The 20,320-nt window shown below is 44.3% G+C and overlaps 2 protein-coding genes across 3 annotated transcripts in view; both read left to right on the forward strand.

The window, feature by feature from the left end:
- LRP11 (LDL receptor related protein 11) overlaps nt 1-20,320 on the forward strand; it is a 42,245-nt gene that overhangs the window by 10,494 nt on the left and 11,431 nt on the right. For both annotated transcript variants that reach the window (XM_054023564.1, XM_054023563.1), the window contains exons 3-4: nt 15,924-16,065; nt 19,899-20,024. In XM_054023564.1, coding sequence (XP_053879539.1) covers nt 15,924-16,065; nt 19,899-20,024 — 268 coding nt within the window. The remainder of the gene's footprint in view (nt 1-15,923; nt 16,066-19,898; nt 20,025-20,320) is intronic.
- Nucleotides 2,848-5,092, forward strand: LOC128834629 (myb/SANT-like DNA-binding domain-containing protein 2). The gene is made up of 2 exons (XM_054023565.1): nt 2,848-3,527; nt 4,466-5,092. Exons 1-2 carry the CDS (start codon nt 2,969-2,971, stop codon nt 4,504-4,506), a joined length of 600 nt encoding a protein of 199 aa, XP_053879540.1. The 5' UTR covers nt 2,848-2,968; the 3' UTR covers nt 4,507-5,092.

Consider the following 20,320-nt stretch of genomic DNA (forward strand, 5'->3'; position numbering starts at 1 on the left):
CTGCTCAGGATGCCGCTCCCGGCAGCTGAGGAGATGGTGGGAGAACTTGGAAGGAATCACAGACAGAACCATACGCAGGCAGGTAGAGCGGGCTGCTTTGGGAGAGACTGCTGTGCCGAACAGAGCCGGGCCTGATGTGTGAGGGGGGTGTCCCACTCCCCCTGCCTCAGGATAGATCGATCAGCCTGCTGTCTCCCCTGCCGCAGACGCACCACTCTCCTCTCCCTCCCCCATCATGCTTCAGTTGAAAAAGCCACTGAAAATCTACTAGGATGCCCTTGGAACAATGGGATTGAGAAACCTGCATCACGTGACACTGTACCTGTCCCATGAGGCATGCAAACCCTTCCCAAGCACCCTGTGGTCAGTTGCACAGTGGGATAAATAAATAAATAAATTAATTAATGGAGATATCCCATCTCCTAGAACTGGAAGGGACCTTGAAAGGTCATTGAGTCCAGCCCCCTGCCTTCACTAGCAGGACTAAGTACTGATTTTGCCCCAGATCCCTAAGTGGCCCCCTCAAGGATTGAACTCACAACCCTGGGTTTAGCAGGCCAATGCTCAAACCACTAAGCTATCCCTCCCCCCCATAGCTACCACAGTGCACTGCTCTCTGTGTCGATGCAGGAGCTGCTAGTGTGGATGCGCTCTGCCGACACAAAGAGCTAGTGTGGACATGCAACAGCGATTTTAATTACAGCGCTTTAATTAAAGTGGCATAACTTTTGCTAACAAAACTTTGTAGTGTAGACAAAGATTTTTAGTCCCTTGGGTAATAATTTAAAGTTTTACTGTATTTGCATATGGATTCTTACTAAAGGTCCCCATATCACAGCTAAAAGAAGTGCTTCTTTATAAACTGATAAGAAAGCATGTGGACTTCTCTGATGGCTAGTCATTGAATTTATATATCTATTGCCACACTACTTGCAGAACATACAGAATGGGATTTTCAAAAACCCTCAGCGTTAGTTAAGCCAGTGCTGAGCAGTTGTGAAAATCTCACCTGCTATCACTGGACCTATATCACCGAAACTGCAAACACAAGTGAGCCCATTTCCAATCATTCCAGTGCTAAATGACGAGAGGTGATTTCAAAACTTGAGTCTGTCACATGTCAGTGTATCATTGCTAGTCTGTTTATCTTAATTTAATGTTTTGTTGATGCAGAATTTAGAAGGTCTGGAAGGCATTAATTAGGTATGCACTCTCCATAGGAGAGTTGAATGAAATTCAAAGAATACCTTTTACCTATTTTGTAAATAAACTGAATATCTCATTATCAAGGCACCTTTCAGGATCACTACATTTAAATAATTTTTATAGAATAGTGATGAAAGGAATTAGTTGTTATACAAAAACCAAAAATGTGTTTTTAAGAACGTTCCTTTAAATTAATATGCACTATGGAGGTGTGCTTCCAGAACACCAAAAAAAAAATCTAAATCTTAAGTTTGCATGTTAAAACAATATGCATAAATGTTTTTATCTTTGATTCAAACCAAAGGATAATCAATAACATGGAGAGGTCAATCTTGGAATTATGTAAGCTTGGAAAAGTCACATTAAAGTCAATGGTAGTTTTGTGTGAAAGAACCACAGTATTGGAGCCAAAGTAAATACCTGTGAAAGAGTAGATCTGTTTAATAAAAATAAACACTTTTCACAAATTCATCCTTAATAGGTGAAATCCTGGCTGCACTTAAGTCAGTGGGAGTTTTTCCATTGTCTTCAATGGAGTCAGGATTTCACCCATTAATGGATAATTAGCAGAGACCACATTATTAGAGTTTAGTTAATAGTCATAATTATTCATACAAGTATTCCATTTTTTTACCTTGACTTTTATTATTTTGATATTTGACTTTTTTATTGTCCATTTTAAAAATGGTACATAAATCCAAAAGCACCGAGTCTGGGGCTGTGTGTTTAAACAAGATAAAAGACAGCTGTTACATTGCACTTACGTACAAAAGAGCAAGTAGATGGCATAGGGGGAGATAGGGGTGATTATAAACAGATCCTGTCATCCTGCAACGGCAATCAGTAGAAAGAAACTTCTCTTTCATGATAATTTAGCTAAAGGATAATTTGCTTGTCAAATTGCTGCCTACAGAATGTAGCCATTGAAGTATGTGATAGGTGGCTTTTTATTATAATTTTCTGGGAATTTTCTGTTTAGTTTCAGCCAAGGATTAGAACAATCAAGATAGATCCAGGACCCAATCCCAGTGGAAGGTGGAAAAAAAGGTCATAAGGCTTGTAACAGGGCTGGTCACCTCCCATGCATCTCCTTATGGCCACGAATGCTTTTGCAGCATCCTGCTAATAATGTCTCCCTCAAAGGCCTCCTTATACAGACTCCACATGCTTTTTTCTGAGGTCAAAAAAACTCTCCCTGGTAACTGGGTTTATTCACAGAAAATAACTCAAAATAAAACTCAAAGTGCTACATTAAAGTCCCACAAACAAACATTTCTCTTCTGACTCCCAGGCCTCCCTGCCTGGGGAGCTTTTGCACTTTCCCTTACCTGGTCAGGGTCCATCTTGCATTAGCAGGCTACTCCCACTCTTTCTGGCTAGAATCTTAGCCCTGGTCTACACTACGAGTTTAGGTCGACTTTAGTAGGGTTAAATCGAATTAAGCCTGGGCACGTCCACACGACGAAGCCCTTTCTTTCGACTTAAAGGGCCCTTTAAACCGGTTTCTTTACTCCACCTCCGACGAGGGGATTAGCACTAAAATCGACCTTTGCGGGTCGGATTTGGGGTAGTATGGACAGAATTCGATGTTATTGGCCTCCGGGAGCTATTGCTTCATTGTGACCACTCTGGACAGCACTCTCAACTCAGATGCACTGACCAGGTAGACAGGAAAAACCCCGCGAACTTTTGAATTTCATTTCCTGTTTGCCCAGCGTGGAGAGCACAGGTGACCACGCAGAGCTCATCAGCACAGGTAACCATGATGGAATCCCAGGATCGCAAAAGCGCTCCAGCATGGACAGAACGGGAGGTACGGGATCTGCTCACCATATGGGGAGACGAATCAGTGCTAGCTGAACTCCGTAGCAGTAAACGAAATGGCAAAATATTAGAAAAGGTCTCAAAGGCCATGAAGGACAGAGACCATAACAGGGATGCACAGCAATGCCGCGTGAAAATTAAGGAGCTAAGGCAAGCCTACCACAAAGCCAGAGAGGCAAATGGAAGGTCCGGGGCAGAGCCACAAACATGCCGCTTCTACGCGGAGCTGCATGCCGTTCTAGGAGGTGCAGCCACCACTACCCCAACCGTGTGCTTTGACTCCGTCAGTGGAGAAACACGCAACAGGGAAGCGGGTTCGGGGTACGCGGAAGATGATGATGATGATGAAGACAATGAAGATAGCTCACAGCAAGGAAGCGGAGAAACCGGTTTCCCCAACAGCCAGGATATGTTTATCACCCTGGACCTAGAACCAGTAACCCCCGAACTCACCCAAGGCGTGCTCCCAGACCCTGAGGGCACACAGGGGACCTCTGGTGAGTGTACTTTTGTAAATATTACACATGGTTTAAAAGCAAGCATGTTCAATGATTAATGATTAATTTGCCCTGGCAATCGCGGCCAGTACAGCTACTGGAAAAGTCTGTTAACGTGTATGGGGATGGAGCGGAAATCCTCCAGGGACATCTCCAGAAAGCTCTCCTTCATGTACTCCCAAAGCCTTTGCAAAAGGTTTCTGGGGAGGGCTGCCTTATCCCGTCCGCCATGGTAGGACACTTTACCACGCCAGGCCAGTAGCACGTAGTCTGGAATCATTGCATAACAAAGCATGGCAGCGTATGGTCCCGGTGTTTGCTGGCATGCAGACAACATCCATTCCTTATCGCTCTTTGTTATCCTCAGGAGAGTGATATCATTCACGGTCACCTGGTTGAAATGGGGTGATTTTATTAAGGGGGCATTCAGAGGTGCCCGTTCCTGCTCGGCTGACCAGAAATGTTCCCCGCTGTTAGCCACGCGGTGGGGGGGGGGGAGGAGGAGTGAAGTGATCATCCCAGAGAATTGTGTGTGGGGTGGGGGGAGGGTAGTTGGGTTTGTGCTGCATGTTAACCCGGAAACCGCAGCCCCTCCTTTTACATTGCAAACCCATTTTAAATGGCCAACCCAATGGGTCCTTGGTATGGGAAATAAGGGCGCTACTGTTTGAAACCATTCCCACATGTTATGAGGGTTAAAAAAGCCAAAAGACTGTGGCTTACCATGGCTGCCTGCAAGCCAAATTCTGTTGCCTGGCACCGCGTGAGTGATCTCTCACACCAAACCGGCAGGCCCTCAATATAAGAGGAAAAATGTGACCTTGTAACGAAAGCACATGTGCTGTGTAATGTGAACAGCAAAATTTAACGTGAAAAAGTGTACCCATTGTTCTCTAAAATGTGTCTTTTTTAACCACCTCTCCCTTCTCCTCCACCAGCTGCAAATGTTTCTCCTTCGCAGAGGCTAAGCAAAGATTAGAAGGAGAAAACGGCGGACTCAGGATGATATGTTCACGGAGCTCCAGATGTCCTCCCACGCTGAAAGAGCACAGCAGAATGTGTGGAGGCAGTCAATGTCAGACTACAAAAAAGCACAATATGAATGAGAGGAGAGGTGGCGGACTGAATCGCGGGATGAACAGAGCAAGTGACGGGCTGAAGATGATAGGTGGCGTCAGCTTGCAGACAGAAGGCAAAAGTCGATGCTCCAGCTGCTGGAGCATCAAACTGATATGCTCCAGCGTATGGTTGAGCTGCAGGAAAGGCAGCAGGAGCAGAGACCGCCGCTACATCCCCTGTGTAACCAACAGCCCTCCTCCCCAAGTCCCATTGCCTCCTCACCCAGACGCCCAAGAACACGGTGGGGGTGCCTCCGGCCACCCAGTCACTCCACCCCAGATGATTGCCCAAGCATCGGAAGGCTAGCCTTCAATAAGTGTTAAAGTTTTAAAGTTTTAAACTGCAGTGTGTCCTTTTCCTTCCCTCCTCCCCCACCCCTCTTGGGCTACCTCCGCAATTATCCCCCTAGTTGTGTGATGAATTAATAAAGAATGCATGAATGTGAAGTAACAGTGACTTTATTGGCTCTGCAAGCGGTGCTCGAAGGGGGGAGGGGAGGGTGGGGTGGTTGGTTTACAGGGAAGTAGAGTGAACCAGGTGGGGGGGTGGGGCGGAGGGTTCATCAAGGAGAAACAAACAGAAGTTTCACACCGTAGCCTGGCCAGTCACAAAACTTGTTTTCAAAGCTTCTCTGATGCGCACTGCGCCCTGCTGTGCTCTTCTAATCGCCCTGGTGTCTGGCTGCGCGTAATCAGCGGCCAGGCGATGTGCCTCAACCTCCCACCCTGCCATAAATGTCTCCCCCTTACTCTCACAGATATTGTGGAGCGCACAGCAAGCAGCAATAACAATGGGGATATTCTTTTCGCTGAGGTCTGAGCGAGTCAGTAAGCAGCGCCAGTGCACTTTTAAACGTCCAAATGCACATTCCACCACCATTCGGCACTTGCTTAGCCTGTAGTTGAACAGGACCTGACTACTGTCCAGGCTGCCTGTGTACGGCTTCCTGAGCCATGGCATTAAGGGGTAGGCTGGGTCCCCAAGGATCACGATAGGCATTTCAACATCCCCAACGGTTATTTTCTGGTCCAGGAAGAAAGTCCCTTCCTCCAGCTTTCGAAACATACCAGAGTGCCTGAAGATGCGAGCTTCATGTACCTTTCCCGGCCATCCCACGTTGATGTTGGTGAAACGGCCCTTGTGATCCACCAGGGCTTGCAGCAGCATTGAAAAGTACCCCTTGCGGTTTATGTACTCGGTGGCTTGGTGCTCCGGTGCCAAGATAGGGATATGGGTTCCGTCTATCGCCCCACCACAGTTTGGGAATCCCATTGCAGCAAAGCCATCCACAATGGCCTGCGCGTTTCCCAGAGTCACTACCCTTGATATCAGCAGGTCTTTGATTGCCCTGGCAACTTGGATCACAGCAGCCCCCACAGTAGATTTTCCCACTCCAAATTGATTCCCGACTGACCGGTAGCTGTCTGGCGTTGCAAGCTTCCACAGGGCTATGGCCACTCGCTTCTCAACTGTGAGGGCTGCTCTCATCCTGGTATTCTGGCGCTTCAGGGCAGGGGAAAGCAAGTCACAAAGTTCCATGAAAGTGCCCTTACGCATGCGAAAGTTTCGCAGCCACTGGGAATCGTCCCACACCTACAACACGATGCGGTCCCACCAGTCTGTGCTTGTTTCCTGGGCCCAGAATCGGCGTTCCACGGCATGAACCTGCCCCAGTAACACCATGATTTGAACATTGCTGGGGCCTGTACCTTGTGTGAGGGCTGTGTCCATGTCAATTTCCTCATCACTCTTGTCGCCGCGCTGCAATCACCTCCTCGGCTGGTCTGGGTTTTGCTTTGGCATGTCCTGGCTCTGCATATATTCCAGGACAATAAGCGTGGTGTTCATAGTGCTCATAATTGCCGCGGTGATCTGAGCGGGCTCCATGATCCCAGTGCTATGGCTTCTGGTCTGAAAAAAGGCGTGAAACTGATGGAGGGGGGGAGGGGCGACTGACGACATGGCGTACAGGTACAGGGAATTAAAATCAACAAAGGTGGCTGTGCATCAGGGAGAAACACAAACAACTGTCACACAGAATGGCCCCCCCAAAGATTGAACTCAAAACCCTGGGTTTAGCAGGCCGTTGATTTCACGGAGGGAGGGGGAAGCAAATGAATACATCTATTTTTTACATCTAAAGCTGGCAGCAGACGGTGCAGCATAACTGATAGCCCTCAGCATCTTCTGGGTGCTTGGGAGAAGATACTGTACTACGACTGCTAGCCATCATCGTCAAGACAGTTCAATCGGACTGCCAGCAGGACTGAGTCTCCAGGAGACAAAGCATGTCTGCCCAGGTGCCTATGATTGAACTGGAGTACGACGACGATGGATACCAGTCGTAATACACCATCTACTACCAAAAGGCAAGGGGCTGCTGCTGTGTAGCAATGCAGCCCCACGTCTGCCAGCACCCAGATGACATATGGTGACGGTGAGCTGAGCTGAGCGGGCTCCATGCTTGCCGGGGTATGTTGTCTGCACAGGTAACCCAGGTAAAAAGGTGCGAATCGATTGTCTGCCGTTGCTCTGACGGAGGGGGAGGGGCCTGACGGCATGTACCTAGAACCCCCTGTGACACTGTTTTGCATCATCGGGCATTGGGATCTCAACCCAGAATTCCAATGGGCGGCGGAGACTGCGGGAACTGTGGGATAGCTACTCACAGTGCAGTGCTCCGGAAGTCGACGCTAGCCTCGGTACCGTGGACGCGGTCTGCCGGCTTCATGCACTTAGAGCATTTTATGTGGGGACACACACAATCGACTGTATAAAACCGATATCTATAAAACCGGCTTCTATAAATTTGACCTAATTTCGTAGTGTAGACATACCCTTAGTCTCAATGCCCAGGACTCTGCTGGAGTCTGCCCACTCCTAGCCGTCTCTGATCTCTTCCCCCCTGTAGCCACCTGCTGCCCTTTATAGGGAATTATTTGATCCCACTTGAGTGAGGCTCATCCTGTAATCAGGATTAGGTTAGCCCTAGGCTCTCCAGCCCATGGAGCAAACTACCCTGCTCCAGAAAAAGAATAAGTAACATCAGGGAGATTAATTGTATGAGAAGAGAAAAGTGAATTTATCAATAAACCATGTTCTAAAGGAAGCATTAATTCTACAGTGCTACTGTCATTTGTGATGAAAAACTCCTAAGGTCTTTTAGGTTTTAAAAAATAATTGTAATTCGATAAAATGAAAGAATTCCACAGAACTTCTCTTCATTTTTATTAGGGTTCAGCATTCCTTACATTGGGCTCAGTACTGTAAAGTGCTCAGTGCCCCCCTTATCTACCATGTATACCCTCAACTCCCATGTTGAGCACGTCACACTTTGCAGAAGGTGCTCAGCACCCCAAGTCTGTTTAGAAAAAAAGTTCTAGAACATTCATGGCGGTAACAAGCATCATCATTCAGTAGCAAATACTTAGTAACACTTTGAAATAGGCACATGCATGAAAGTTTAAGTCATGACCTACAGATATGGTTTTGGAAGATTTATACAGTAAGAGTTCTACTTCGAAAATGAACAAATCTGTGTAGGGTCCCACTGATTTCAGGGTAGACTGTAGAAGATCCACATGAGTGCAAGGGTCTACCCACGCAGAGCTACTTGCTCATTTGAGGCCTAAGTTTTCAACTAGTCCAAATATGGAAGAACCTCTTCATGTCTCAAAATTACTTAACCTTGCTATTTTTTTCAATTATACAATTTTTAAAATGGAATATCACACTCTAGGGAATATGGTTACAATAAGATAACCGCATTTCTCTGGTGTGATAGATGCTTGTCTTCAGTTTGTGCTTCAGGATGCACGGGGGACTTGTGGTTATCTTTAAATAGCCATGCGTTCTTCATTTGTATAAATTCATCATAGATTTGTAGATTACTGTTTTCTAAATACTGGAGTACATGTTACTGTGTCCATGGTTAGTATGTGGAATTGGTGAGTAGAAATTGGTGCAAATTAAAAAAGCCATTCCACATTTTATAGAAACTGTCATTTTGTACTTGTTTTTTTAATTATTGTTACATTCGTTTATAGGGTAACCGTAATTTCTGTATGCAGTTTAAATTAATATTAACTGTAAGATATCCTTTTAAAAACATTTATGTTCCAATGCCATTTATAAATATTTATTAATATTTATTTATTTCAAATGATCAGAAGTGCCTAGGTGAAACATTGGGCATCTTATACAATTTATAAAAGCATAAAAAAACTTCAGTTTAAATATTTAACACACATTAAGGAAAGCCCATTTTTGCAGTCACTACTGGTGAACTACTCTATACATAACATGCTAAAAAAAAAATATTATTTAAATTACTAAAGAGTCATTGTGCCAAAAAATTTAGGTGAGTAAATATATACTGTAGATAAGAGGCCTGATTCTTAGTTACACCAGTGTCACTTTATACCTCTCTGGCGCGTTACGTGGACCTATATTTCCCTTTCTGTAGTGAAGTGATTTTTAAAATTTGCCATTTTTCTTTATTTACTGTTTTTACTATTGAAATTCCTTTAAATTTTAATGGCTTTTGAGTCCTTTTAAACATGGCAGGCATGAAGAATTGAATTTCAGTGATCATATGGGGGGAGTTAGGCACACTACACTATTAACTGGATTTGTGTGCATACGCACTTGCCAAGATTACAATTCAACCACAGCTATTCAAAAAACATTTTAATTCATTCCTCAAATATTTGTCTTGCTCATCTAAATATGTTTTTTCCCCAGAACTATGTAATATTAGTTATTTTTGGTTTCAGAGTAGCTCTAATAAATTTGTTAGTCTCTAAGGTGCCACAAGTACTCCTGTTCTTCTTTTTTTGTAGTTATTTTTGCTAGTTTTTGGTTAGTTTGTTAACTGTTAATGCTATATAAACAACAATTTCAGTGGTTTTGAACTAACATCTCTTTCTTTCTTGACATTGTTCTAATCATTTTCATTACAGCATTGCTGTACATATTGTTGAGCATTTTCAGTCCAGGTTCTTTTAGGATATGTCTACACAGCAGCTGGGAGTGTGCTTCGCAGCCCAGGAAGAGAGACTTGTGCTAGGTCTGCTTGAGCTAGCACACTAGAAATAGCAGTGTGGATGTTCTGGCATGGACAGCAGCAGGCATAGGCTAGCTGCCTGAGTCCAAGAACACCTGACCCTCTGAGTCTGAGCTTGGGTGGCTAGCCCAAGCTGCCACCCGCTATTTTTAGCACATGAGCTTGAGCAGAGCTTGTGTGGGTCTGTCTACCTGGGTTAGGCAGCTCACTCCCAGCTGCTGTGTAGACATACTCTTAAGAGCTGGTCTACTTGGGGAAATTGTCTGGAATTTGCTATTGTGGAATAGGCTGTTCTGCAATAGCTGTTCCAGAATAGATGTAATTTTATTCCAGAATAATTACTCTGCTTTAGAAGCCCAGTAATTATTAGGGAGTACAAGTGACTTTTGATCAAGAATAGTATCCCCATTGGTTTTCTCCTGTTGACAATCCCTAATGCAAATGCAACAAATTGGTTATCGTATGGTTATTGGATGATGCCCTGTATTACGGTGTTTAAACAAAATAAGTAGCTTTAGCTATAAGTGCAAGAGCAAAACAAGCAGTGACTGGAGACAGCAAATCTACATGTACTATTTTGTCTAGACACTATACCTGGCAACCCATTCTGCACACTTGCTGATCCTCTCTGATCTTTACCTTGTTCCTTAATTACCTTGTTCCCAGATACCCTATTGTGCCATCAAAGTTCCCATGGACCACTCCATTTATGTCTTGCCCTGGTCCTTTTGCTGATCTGTCTCAGTTCCCATCCCATCACAAGTACTTTCCTGCACATTTTTGTGCCCCGCCTTTCGGTGTTATGTGCCATAATCCCTCTGCCCTAATGGCCCTTTCTGGCACTCTGTGTCATCTGTGACAAGTTTCAGAGTAACAGCCGTGTTAGTCTGTATCCGCAAAAAGAAGAACAGGAGTACTTGTGGCACCTTAGAGACTAACAAATTTATTAGAGCATAAGCTTTCGTGGACTACAGCCCACTTCTTCGGATGCATATAGAATGGAACATATAATGAGGAGATATATATACACACATACAGAGAGCATAAACAGGTGGGAGTTGTCTTACTAACTCTGAGAGGCCAATTAATTAAGAGAAAAAAAAAAAAAACTTTTGAAGTGATAATCAAGCTAGCCGAGTACAGACAGTGTGATAAGAAGTGTGAGAGTACTTACAAGGGGAGATAGTCAACGTTTGTAATGGCTGAGCCATTACAAACGTTGACTATCTCCCCTTGTAAGTACTCTCACACTTCTTATCACACTGTCTGTACTCGGCTAGCTTGATTATCACTTCAAAAGTTTTTTTTTTTTTTTCTCTTAATTAATTGGCCTCTCAGAGTTAGTAAGACAACTCCCACCTGTTTATGCTCTCTGTATGTGTGTATATATATCTCCTCATTATATGTTCCATTCTATATGCATCCGAAGAAGTGGGCTGTAGTCCACGAAAGCTTATGCTCTAATAAATTTGTTAGTCTCTAAGGTGCCACAAGTACTCCTGTTCTTCTTTTTGTGTCATCTGTGTCTAGCCCACTCTAAAACTCTGGTTCTCCTTCCTTTTTCCCACCTGATAACTCCAGTACTTTGCCTCTGAGTAATCTACACTTAGATGTGGAGGTGTAATTTCCAGCTCAGGTAGACATACCCACGCTAGCGCTGATGGAGCTAGTGCGCTAAACATAGAAGTGTAGCTGCAGCAAGGCACTTCTGAAGGATGAGCAAGCCACTCCGAGTGCAACTCTGCCTGAGAACTTGGGGAGGCTAACTTGTGCCACCACAACTATACTTCTATGTTTAGCGCACTAGCTCGATCAGAGCTGGCATGGGTATGTCTAACTGAGCTGGAAATCACACCTCCAGCTCAAAGTATAGATATACCCGTAGTTTCCTAAAGCAGCTCCAGAATGCTCTCTCAGCTTCCACTGGCTCTCCAGTATCCTCCGTCTCAATTTTCTTTGGCTCCATCCATGTTTCAAGTATTGCCAAGTCAGAGGTCCTAAGTATCACACAGTTGCAATATGTAGTGTAGACAGGATTTTAAACATGTTCCATAACTCAGTTAAAGCCCTGGGGTTAAGATTAAGGTTCCTTTTCCACTACAAATTGCACTTGTGTTATAAGTGTATTAGGGGACATGTTCAAGGCTTAGTCTGGTTACAGAACATAGGTAAACATCCTTTCTACCTACAAATTGCAATGAGATTCCACTGCTGGATCCTCATTTGGATGGAAGCCTTAGAGATTATTTTTTAAAATACATTATTTATCATTTTATATTAACGTACACTTTGAAGCATTAATAATATTTGAAGTACAAAGGATCAGCAGAGATTTCAGGTCAGGGGATGTATGTGCAAAGGTGGTGTAAAGCTCACATTTGCACTCCCCTGGTGCTGGCTATGTTCAGGGCAAGACCCTCAGCGCAGAGATACACCAGCTGCAAATGGCCCCAAGAGGCTAATCCACAGCCAATGATCAATATGATGCACGGATGTCCCAGCAACCCTTCCTTATCTCTGATCACATCTCCTTTTCCTCTTTAGGGAAGGGGAGCATCTATATCATATTTGTACCACTGGAGGATACCCCTTGTATTGAATAACCTTACTGTAATTTATAACTAGATGTGAATAGAATTTCCTGTATAATAACTGTGGTGTTTTCCTGAGACAGACTGACAGATTGTGGGCTTTGGAAGAGGCTTGGCAAGTGTTTAATCATTCTTAGATTATGGTTCCAAGGCTGCAGACACTTACTGGTCAAACAAATGAATCAAATAAGGGAAAACTATTTGTTAAATACAGTGGAATCTGGATTTTATGAAACTCAGTCTAACTAATGACCAGTAATACAAACCACAAAATAAATCACATAAAAAAAGTGATGTTGATGAAGAACTAGTTGACACCCTTTCACATTCTGATGCCGTCAGTGTATTGGAAATCACTTTGAAGTGATTTGAAGCATGAGAAGAAAGTAATGCAGTGCACCATACTGCAACTTATGCACCATACCAGCTGTCATTTTGAAGTGTTCGATTTTTTTGAGCTTTTTGATTTTATAAACTCTTCACTCCCAAATTAGTTTGTAAAGTAGGGTGGAAAGGGCTATAATTTAATCTTTTCCTCTCCACAAAAATGAATTCTCTTTGTTAATGTCCTCTTGAGAAAAAAGAGAGCACTTCCAAAATGACATTTTCAATATTTTGAAAATCTCAACCCAGCAGGAGATGCACCAACAAACAATGCAGGGTACTAGTATGTTCTCATTGCATGATTTTGCTGTTCTCTTCTTGTGAGTGAAACAAGCAGGCTTCTGAAATTTAAAAGAATCTTCAGGGAGTTGATGGCTCAAAGAATTTGTAATAGGAGCCTAGAGCCTTTCACCGGTTGGTCACCAGTGTGAATTTAGCCCAGGACAGTAATGAACAAAAGTCATTCATCTGATGAGTCTCTTTGTGAATGAGTTGGTAGCTTCAGTGTAGCTCCCCGGGGCAGTAGATATCCACAACACAAAATGCACTGTCTGAGTTGGTGGTGACTTGTGTCTTTGTTGGTAGTCTTAACAGAATATAAGGACTGAACCAGCATGAAAATAAAATTGTCCTTAGAGTTGCCTCCTCTATTCATGAGGGTTGTGAAGGGAGGAGGGAAACTTGTACTGCTTCTGCTCTAGCTGTACATGTTCAGAAAGAAATAAAAAGATCTCCAAGGTTATAAGTGAGACTGGTCATGCATGTAAGACCTGCAGAATTGGGCCTGTGCTTTCAGTACTATTTTTGCCCTACTTCTTCAAAACAAGCCCACTCGTTCGTAATGTAGAATTGTTAGAAAAAATGAGCCTAAAGAGAAAGTCTAGCAGAATTCTAGGATCACACAAATATAGGCCAATTTTACAAAGACAGAAAACTGAGTTCTAATGGGATAAAACATTTTTGAGTAGCATGAGTGCATTACCTGATGAAAATTTCAAGGGAGTTATGAAAGTCATTAGATCATCAGTGGTACAAATTTCATATCCTAGTGAAAACTGCTGTTCATTCTTTAAGCTGCTGCCTCTTGCCAAATTGCAGTTTACTAACAGCTACTTTTTGAAGCCAAAATGAGCTGTTTAAATTGCTGTGTTACTGTACATATTGTTCCTCAGAGAATAGTCAGATTATCACACCCGCACTGCATTTGGACACAAGACAAAAGAATAGGTTTTTTTACTTTGGTGGATGGTGCTAAATACATTTGAAAAAAAGGTGGTAGTTCTGAATTTTTTTTTAATTGTAAAACAAAATTTAAGAATATTTAGAAACCCAGGAAAATATCTTAGGAAGTTTTAAATAATATGTTCTCTCAATACAACACAAATTTGTGAATCAAATGGTATTTCCTCCCAACATAATTCAGTGTTTCAATTATTAGAAAAGTAGTTTCACAGTGTGAGGAGGAAAGCTATATGAATATTTTGTCTTTTTACCATCAAAATTATTGGGCTTGTAGAAATATATATATACAGAGATTACTTTAATATTTAATATATTGACTTACTATAGGCGGGGTAGGTAGCCCTTCCTACTATTCAAGTTGCTCCACACTTTCCATTATTAAATGCTTTTTTCAGTTGCTCATACCCTCACCAAACTTTAACAGTTTGGGCTGACAGTTTTCATACCAGATGCTGCCTCAGACTGAATCTTTATGGAATAAAGCTGTAAAGAATAAAGCAAATTTTGATAATAAAATCAGCCATTAGGCTTATGAGGTTTTCACCTGCCAGCATCGCCTGCTGGATATACATTCCAGCATCACCTGCCATCATGTATATCACCTGCTGGATATACACCTCTACCCCGAGATAACGCGACCTGATATAACACGAATTCGGATATAATGCGGTAAAGCAGCACTCTGGGGGGGCAGGGCTATGCACTCCGGCAGATCAGCGCATCAGCATGTCTGGCTCCGACATGCCGCTCTGAGTGGCGTGTTAAGGGTGCCGGGCTGGGGCCGAGGGGTTGGATAAGGGGCAGAGGGTCTCGGGGGACGGTCAGGGGACAGGGAGCAGGGGGGATTGGATGGTTCGGAGGTTCTGGGGGCAGGGTGGTCAGGGGATGGGGAATGGGGGCATTGGATAGGGCATGGGAGTCCTGGGGGTGATTAGGGACGGGGGGGTCTCTGGAGGGGGCAGTCAGGGGACAAGGAGCAGGGGGGCTTAGATGGGGGTGGGGTCTTGGGAGGGGTGGTTAGGGAAGGGAGGTCTCTGGAGGGGGTAATCAGGGGATAAGGAACGGGGGGGTTGGATGGGTCAGGGGTTCTGAGAGGTCAGTCGGGGGCAGGAAGTAGATGGGAGTCGGATGGGGGCGGGGCCAGGCTGTTTGGGGAGGCACAGGATACTGCATACACCGTGTTAGTTCTAACAAAAATGATTTGCTGACTATTAATGGAAATGGTCGAGGCCAAAGCAAGTTCGATATAACGCGGTTTCACCTATAACGCAGTAAGATTTTTGGCTCCCGAGGACTGCGTTATATCGGGGTAGAGGTGTACATTGAGATATGAGCTTACTTCCCTTGGAAGTTTGGATAGCCTCTCTAGACTCAGAAAAACTTTCTTTTAGGTGTAGTGAGGCTGATGTGACTGCATATTGTGAGATAAACCTAGGCTACAGGCAAAATGTGGGGAACCTCTTTCTAAAGCACACACTAGCAGCATTGTGGAATGTTACCAAGTTATTTAAATACTCTGTCCATCACTTACATGAAAACCCAGTTTTCTAGCCAAATTGTTGCTACATATTTTTTACAATTGAAGAATGAAGTAAAATAAGCTGTCAAATTGGATTTCACCCATCATCCCAGTAGATATTGTAGACGATCACATATCCTGTTTGTTCTCTTAATATCTACAGCTGCAGCACCTGATAATTGAGCACAGAGAATTATTACTAAAACCAGTGCATGAAAGCTAAACATTTTGTATTTTCAAGTAGAAGGCATCAAAAGATCTAAATGTTATGAAATGATATCTACGTTTGATTGATTTGGTCTGACTTGAAAGAGAAATATTTTATCTCCTTGAGAAGCAGCATACAAAAGTGTTTTCACTATTTGTAGAAATGTATGACTGGTCCGATTTTGTTAATGTGTCTATGTCAGTTAATGGTAAAGTAGCCAGGATTAGAATTTCAAAAATGAACTTTCTGACTCTTCTCTTTTTATCAGGTACCACAGCCAGGAACATTGAAGCTCTCTCACTTGCAAGAAGGTGTATACATTTTCCAACTGACTGTGACAGACACTGCTGGTCAGAAGAGCTCAGATAATATCTCTGTGACTGTTCTTCCAATGGTTCACTCTGCATTAGGTGAGAAAATGGTTGAAATTACAGTTTGTGTGACTGCTGCAGTGTGGCATACCTAAAAAGACTCTTGGGGTAGATCGGAATGCAGCAGTATATCATAATGTTATTTTGTATTTAATAATAGCTTTCTTCCTTTTGTATTCCTATTTCAAATGGGGAAGTGGTTAAAAACACTTTTGGAAGAAGGAAGGAAAACCATCTATCTATATGGAGATGTACCTATCTCATAGAACTGGAAGGGACCCCAAAAGGTCATTGAGTCCAGCCCCCTGCCTTCACTAGCATGACCAAGTACTGATTTTGCTCTAGATCCCTAAGTGGCCCTCTCAAGGATTGAACTCATAACCCTGGATTTAGTAGGCCAATGCTCAAACCACTGAGCTATCCCTTCCCAACACATCCTTTTATGTGTTTGAATAATTAATCACTTTATTGCAGATGAACATGCAGGGTAGAACTTTGGAATTGCCATATGTATCAGGCATGTTATGATGGTCTATTGTACATTCAATGCAGGATCAATAGAACATGGCAGGGCATATGCTGTTGTGAAAGACCACTAAAGAAGCAATTAATAAGTGTAAGATCCACAGACCAATGATGATAAAAATTTCTTTGTGAATTTTTATTCAGAGTAAATCAGGTTTGGATTGTTTATTTTTTTTTTAATGTTTTTAAACTTTCTTCTGAAATGTTTACAGCCCAGTTATTGCAACATTGTGCTAGTGCATGAATGGAAACTGAAATTGGCTAGAAAGTGACTATGTATTTTCAAGTTCTGAAACCGAGACTGCGGGGGAAGGCAAGCAGCATGAATGATGAGAGGAACTTCAATTCTTGAAGTTCTCAGTTTTAGTAATAGAGTCTTTCTACATTAAGGAAATTCGCATCTATGATTACTGTGCAAAGTGGGGCTTACATTGGTAGAGCATACTTTGAAATGTTACCAGATTAAGCTGCACCAGTGCAGCACTTCTCCTTTAGGTGTTTGCACTAATGTTAATAAATGGATGAGCAGAAGAGTAGAAAAGAATCAATTAATAACTTGTATGCTCCAAAAATTAATTATATAAATGTATTCATGAATTTTCTTTAGAGGGTGTTTTTTCAGAGGGGATGAGGTTTCCTTTTAAATGTTTCCCACAAATGTTTGCAACCCAAATGATATTGATGTGGTTACACTAGTACAGATTTCCTTAACGCAGACAGGGCCTATGGTGTTTTTAGCACTAACCATTATAAACTGTGTTTTTCCAAGTATGGTTTTTAGCTGGCAGTGTACATTCATACCATACTTTAACTGTAGTTGTTGTTATAGAGTACAGCAGTGTAATAATTTGAGTTGCTCCCGCACACTGGTTTGCTCTTACAGTCTTATCCAAACGCTGGAGTCAATAGCGTTTTACAAACCAAAGAAACATGTTGGCATTGGGAGAACTGCTGCAAAAGTGATTTGTAAACACCTGATAATTGCAAGGTCAAAATGTGTTGCAAGAAAGTCTTTAATATTTAACAGCAATGCTGAGGTGTCCAGAGATAGACATTCTCATTACCAGAGAAATCTAAATATTAGGGCAGGCAGCAATCCAGTTTTTTCCCATTAAGGTCATTTGCAAGTATGTACGCTCAATGCTACTCATGTACATGCTACATTTGAAATTACTGGGGCTACTCATATGAATAAAGGATGCAGGATCATGTCCTTCATTTGTCCTTTGATCAGTTTTGACAAAATACAACACAAAGAAGGAAGGCACACAGCTCTAAAAACAAAATTTGTATGTATGTATGTGCACCAGGGCCGGCTCTAGGCCCCAGCAAAACAAGCTGGTGCTTGGGGCGGCACATTTTTAGGGGCGGCACGGCCGGCGCCAGAATGCTGCCCCTAAAAATGTGCCCCAGCCGCCCTAGCTCACCTCAGCTGCTGCCAAAATTGTTTTTGCTTTGGGCGGCAAAAATCCTAGAGCCGGCCCTGATGTGCACATGTAAAATAACATACACTCACAGACAGGAAATAAATATCTAACTAAATATGAAATGGTGTGTGCGGCAAATGGAATTAAAGCCCCATCATTCAAAATGTTCCTGTTTATTTGACTTTAGGACCTGTCCTGGGTTTTTTAACCCAAGCCAGACTCCCTACTGATAGTCTGGGCGAGTGCTCCAGGAAGCATGGTATTTGCTGCTCTGGATTTTTGTAGAAACCAAACTGCTTCCCACCATTAAGAGCTGCTGTGCAGAGCCCACAGGAAGGAAGCCAACTGCTGACTTCTCGCTACTGGAGCCAATATTGTGCTCCCTCTGCTGTTTGAGTGCAGGGTAAAACTTCCTTCTTCCTTGAATAGCAGCAGCACTATCTAGCCCAGGGGTCTCAAACACACGGCCTGCAGGGTGATTTTCTGCGACCTGCGAGCCCCCCCAACCTCCCCCAGTGTTTACCAGAGCGGCCAGACGTGCACCGGGAGCAGGGCATGCTCCCTGCCTGCCTGCCCTGCCCTGCGCAGCTCCGGGAAGAGGCTGGAACGTGGGGAAGGGGGGGTGGAGGGGCTGTATGTGGTTGTTACTTTAGGCCATGCCCCCAGCAGCTCCCATTGGCTGGGAACAGGGAACCGCAGCCAATGGAAGCTGCTAGAAGCGATGCCTCAAGCAACAGAAACATACAGCCCCTCCGCCCCCCCTTCCCCATGTTCCAGCCTCTTGCGGGGGCAGGGCAGATAGGCAGGGAGCCTGCCTGCCCCCGGTATGCGCCAGGCCAGATCCTGCCCCCCGAACTCCTCCTGCAGCCGAACCCCCTGCCCTGAGCTCCCTGCCGCACCCTGCACCCTGACCCCCTGCCATACCCTGCACCCCTCCTGCACCCCACACTCCAACCCCCTGCCTCACCCCGCATCCCTCCTGCATCCCAACCCACTGCCCTGAGCCCCATGCTGCACCCCTCCTGCACCCCGACCCCCGCCATACTCTGCACCCCTCCTGCACCCTGACCCCCTGCCTCACCCCGCACCCCTCCTGTATCCCAACCCACTGCCCTGAGCCCCATGCTGCACCCCTCCTGTACCCCGACCCCCTGCCCTACCCTGCACCCTGACCCCTTGCTGTACCCCTTACCCCTCCTGCACCCCACACCCCAACTCCCTGCCCTGAGCCCCCACCACTCCCCACACCCCTCCTGCACCCCCTAGGGGCAGGGAGGGAGGGGGCAGAGTTGGGGTGGGGATTTCGGGGAAGGTGTTGGAATGGGGGCGGGGAAGGGGTGGGGCCTCATGGAAGGGGTGAAGTGGGGGCGGGGCCGAGGGCGGCGGGTGGGGGGGAGAGGTGTCAGTAATGCAACCCTCGGGCCAATGTACTAGTCCTCATGTGGCCCTCGTGGTCATTTGAGTTTGAGACCCCTGATCTAGCCCCCAACCTGGCTCTGTTTTTCTTAATTAGAGAGTTTCCCAAACTCACTCACTGAAAGGAGCAGAAGTGCAGAGCTGAGTAAAAAAAAGTCGGGGAGGGAGGGGTATCTTGATCTCCCTCAGTACAGGGGCTATGTTTACCCAGAGTTTGAAGTGTTGCAGACCTCTTGGCAGCTACAACCCCCAGCTCCCAAACTCCTACTGTAGAAAAGCTACCAAAATAGCGAAGAGGGTGCAGGGTCTGACTCTTCTTTATAGCTCCTGTGTCAACATACATAATGTGAAACAGCTGCTTCGTTCTAGTCTTTCTGCAGCATTTTATTTTACGTGTTGTCTTTCGTGGGTTTTGCTATAACATTAAAATATTAATACCTCTTTAGATTTAGTATCCAGTATTTGGGCTTCCCTTCTTGTAATTTGAGAATTGTTCTACCACAGGCTGTACTGGAGTTTGTTCTCGCTACCAGTTTATCTGTGATGATGGCTGCTGTATTGACATCACCTTTGCTTGCGATGGAGTGGAACAATGCCCGGATAGATCTGATGAAGCTTTCTGTCAGAACTGTGAGTGCATAGTACACTGTTTTTTGTCTTGGAAGCAATGGCTGGGGGTTCTGACAAGAAATGCGGTAATGTGCTCTTTCAGTGCACAGTTAGTTCTCTCTAATCAGAATAAAGAACAGGAGTACTTGTGGCACCTTAGAGACTAACAAATTTATTAGAGCATAAGCTTTCGTGGACTACAGCCCACTTCTTCGGATGGGCTGTAGTCCACAAAAGCTTATGCTTTAATAAATTTGTTAGTCTCTAAGGTGCCACAAGTACTCCTGTTCTTTTTGCAGATACAGACTAACACGGCT

The sequence above is a fragment of the Malaclemys terrapin genome, chromosome 3 (assembly GCF_027887155.1).
Source record: "Malaclemys terrapin pileata isolate rMalTer1 chromosome 3, rMalTer1.hap1, whole genome shotgun sequence".
NCBI classification, from domain to species: domain Eukaryota; kingdom Metazoa; phylum Chordata; order Testudines; family Emydidae; genus Malaclemys; species Malaclemys terrapin.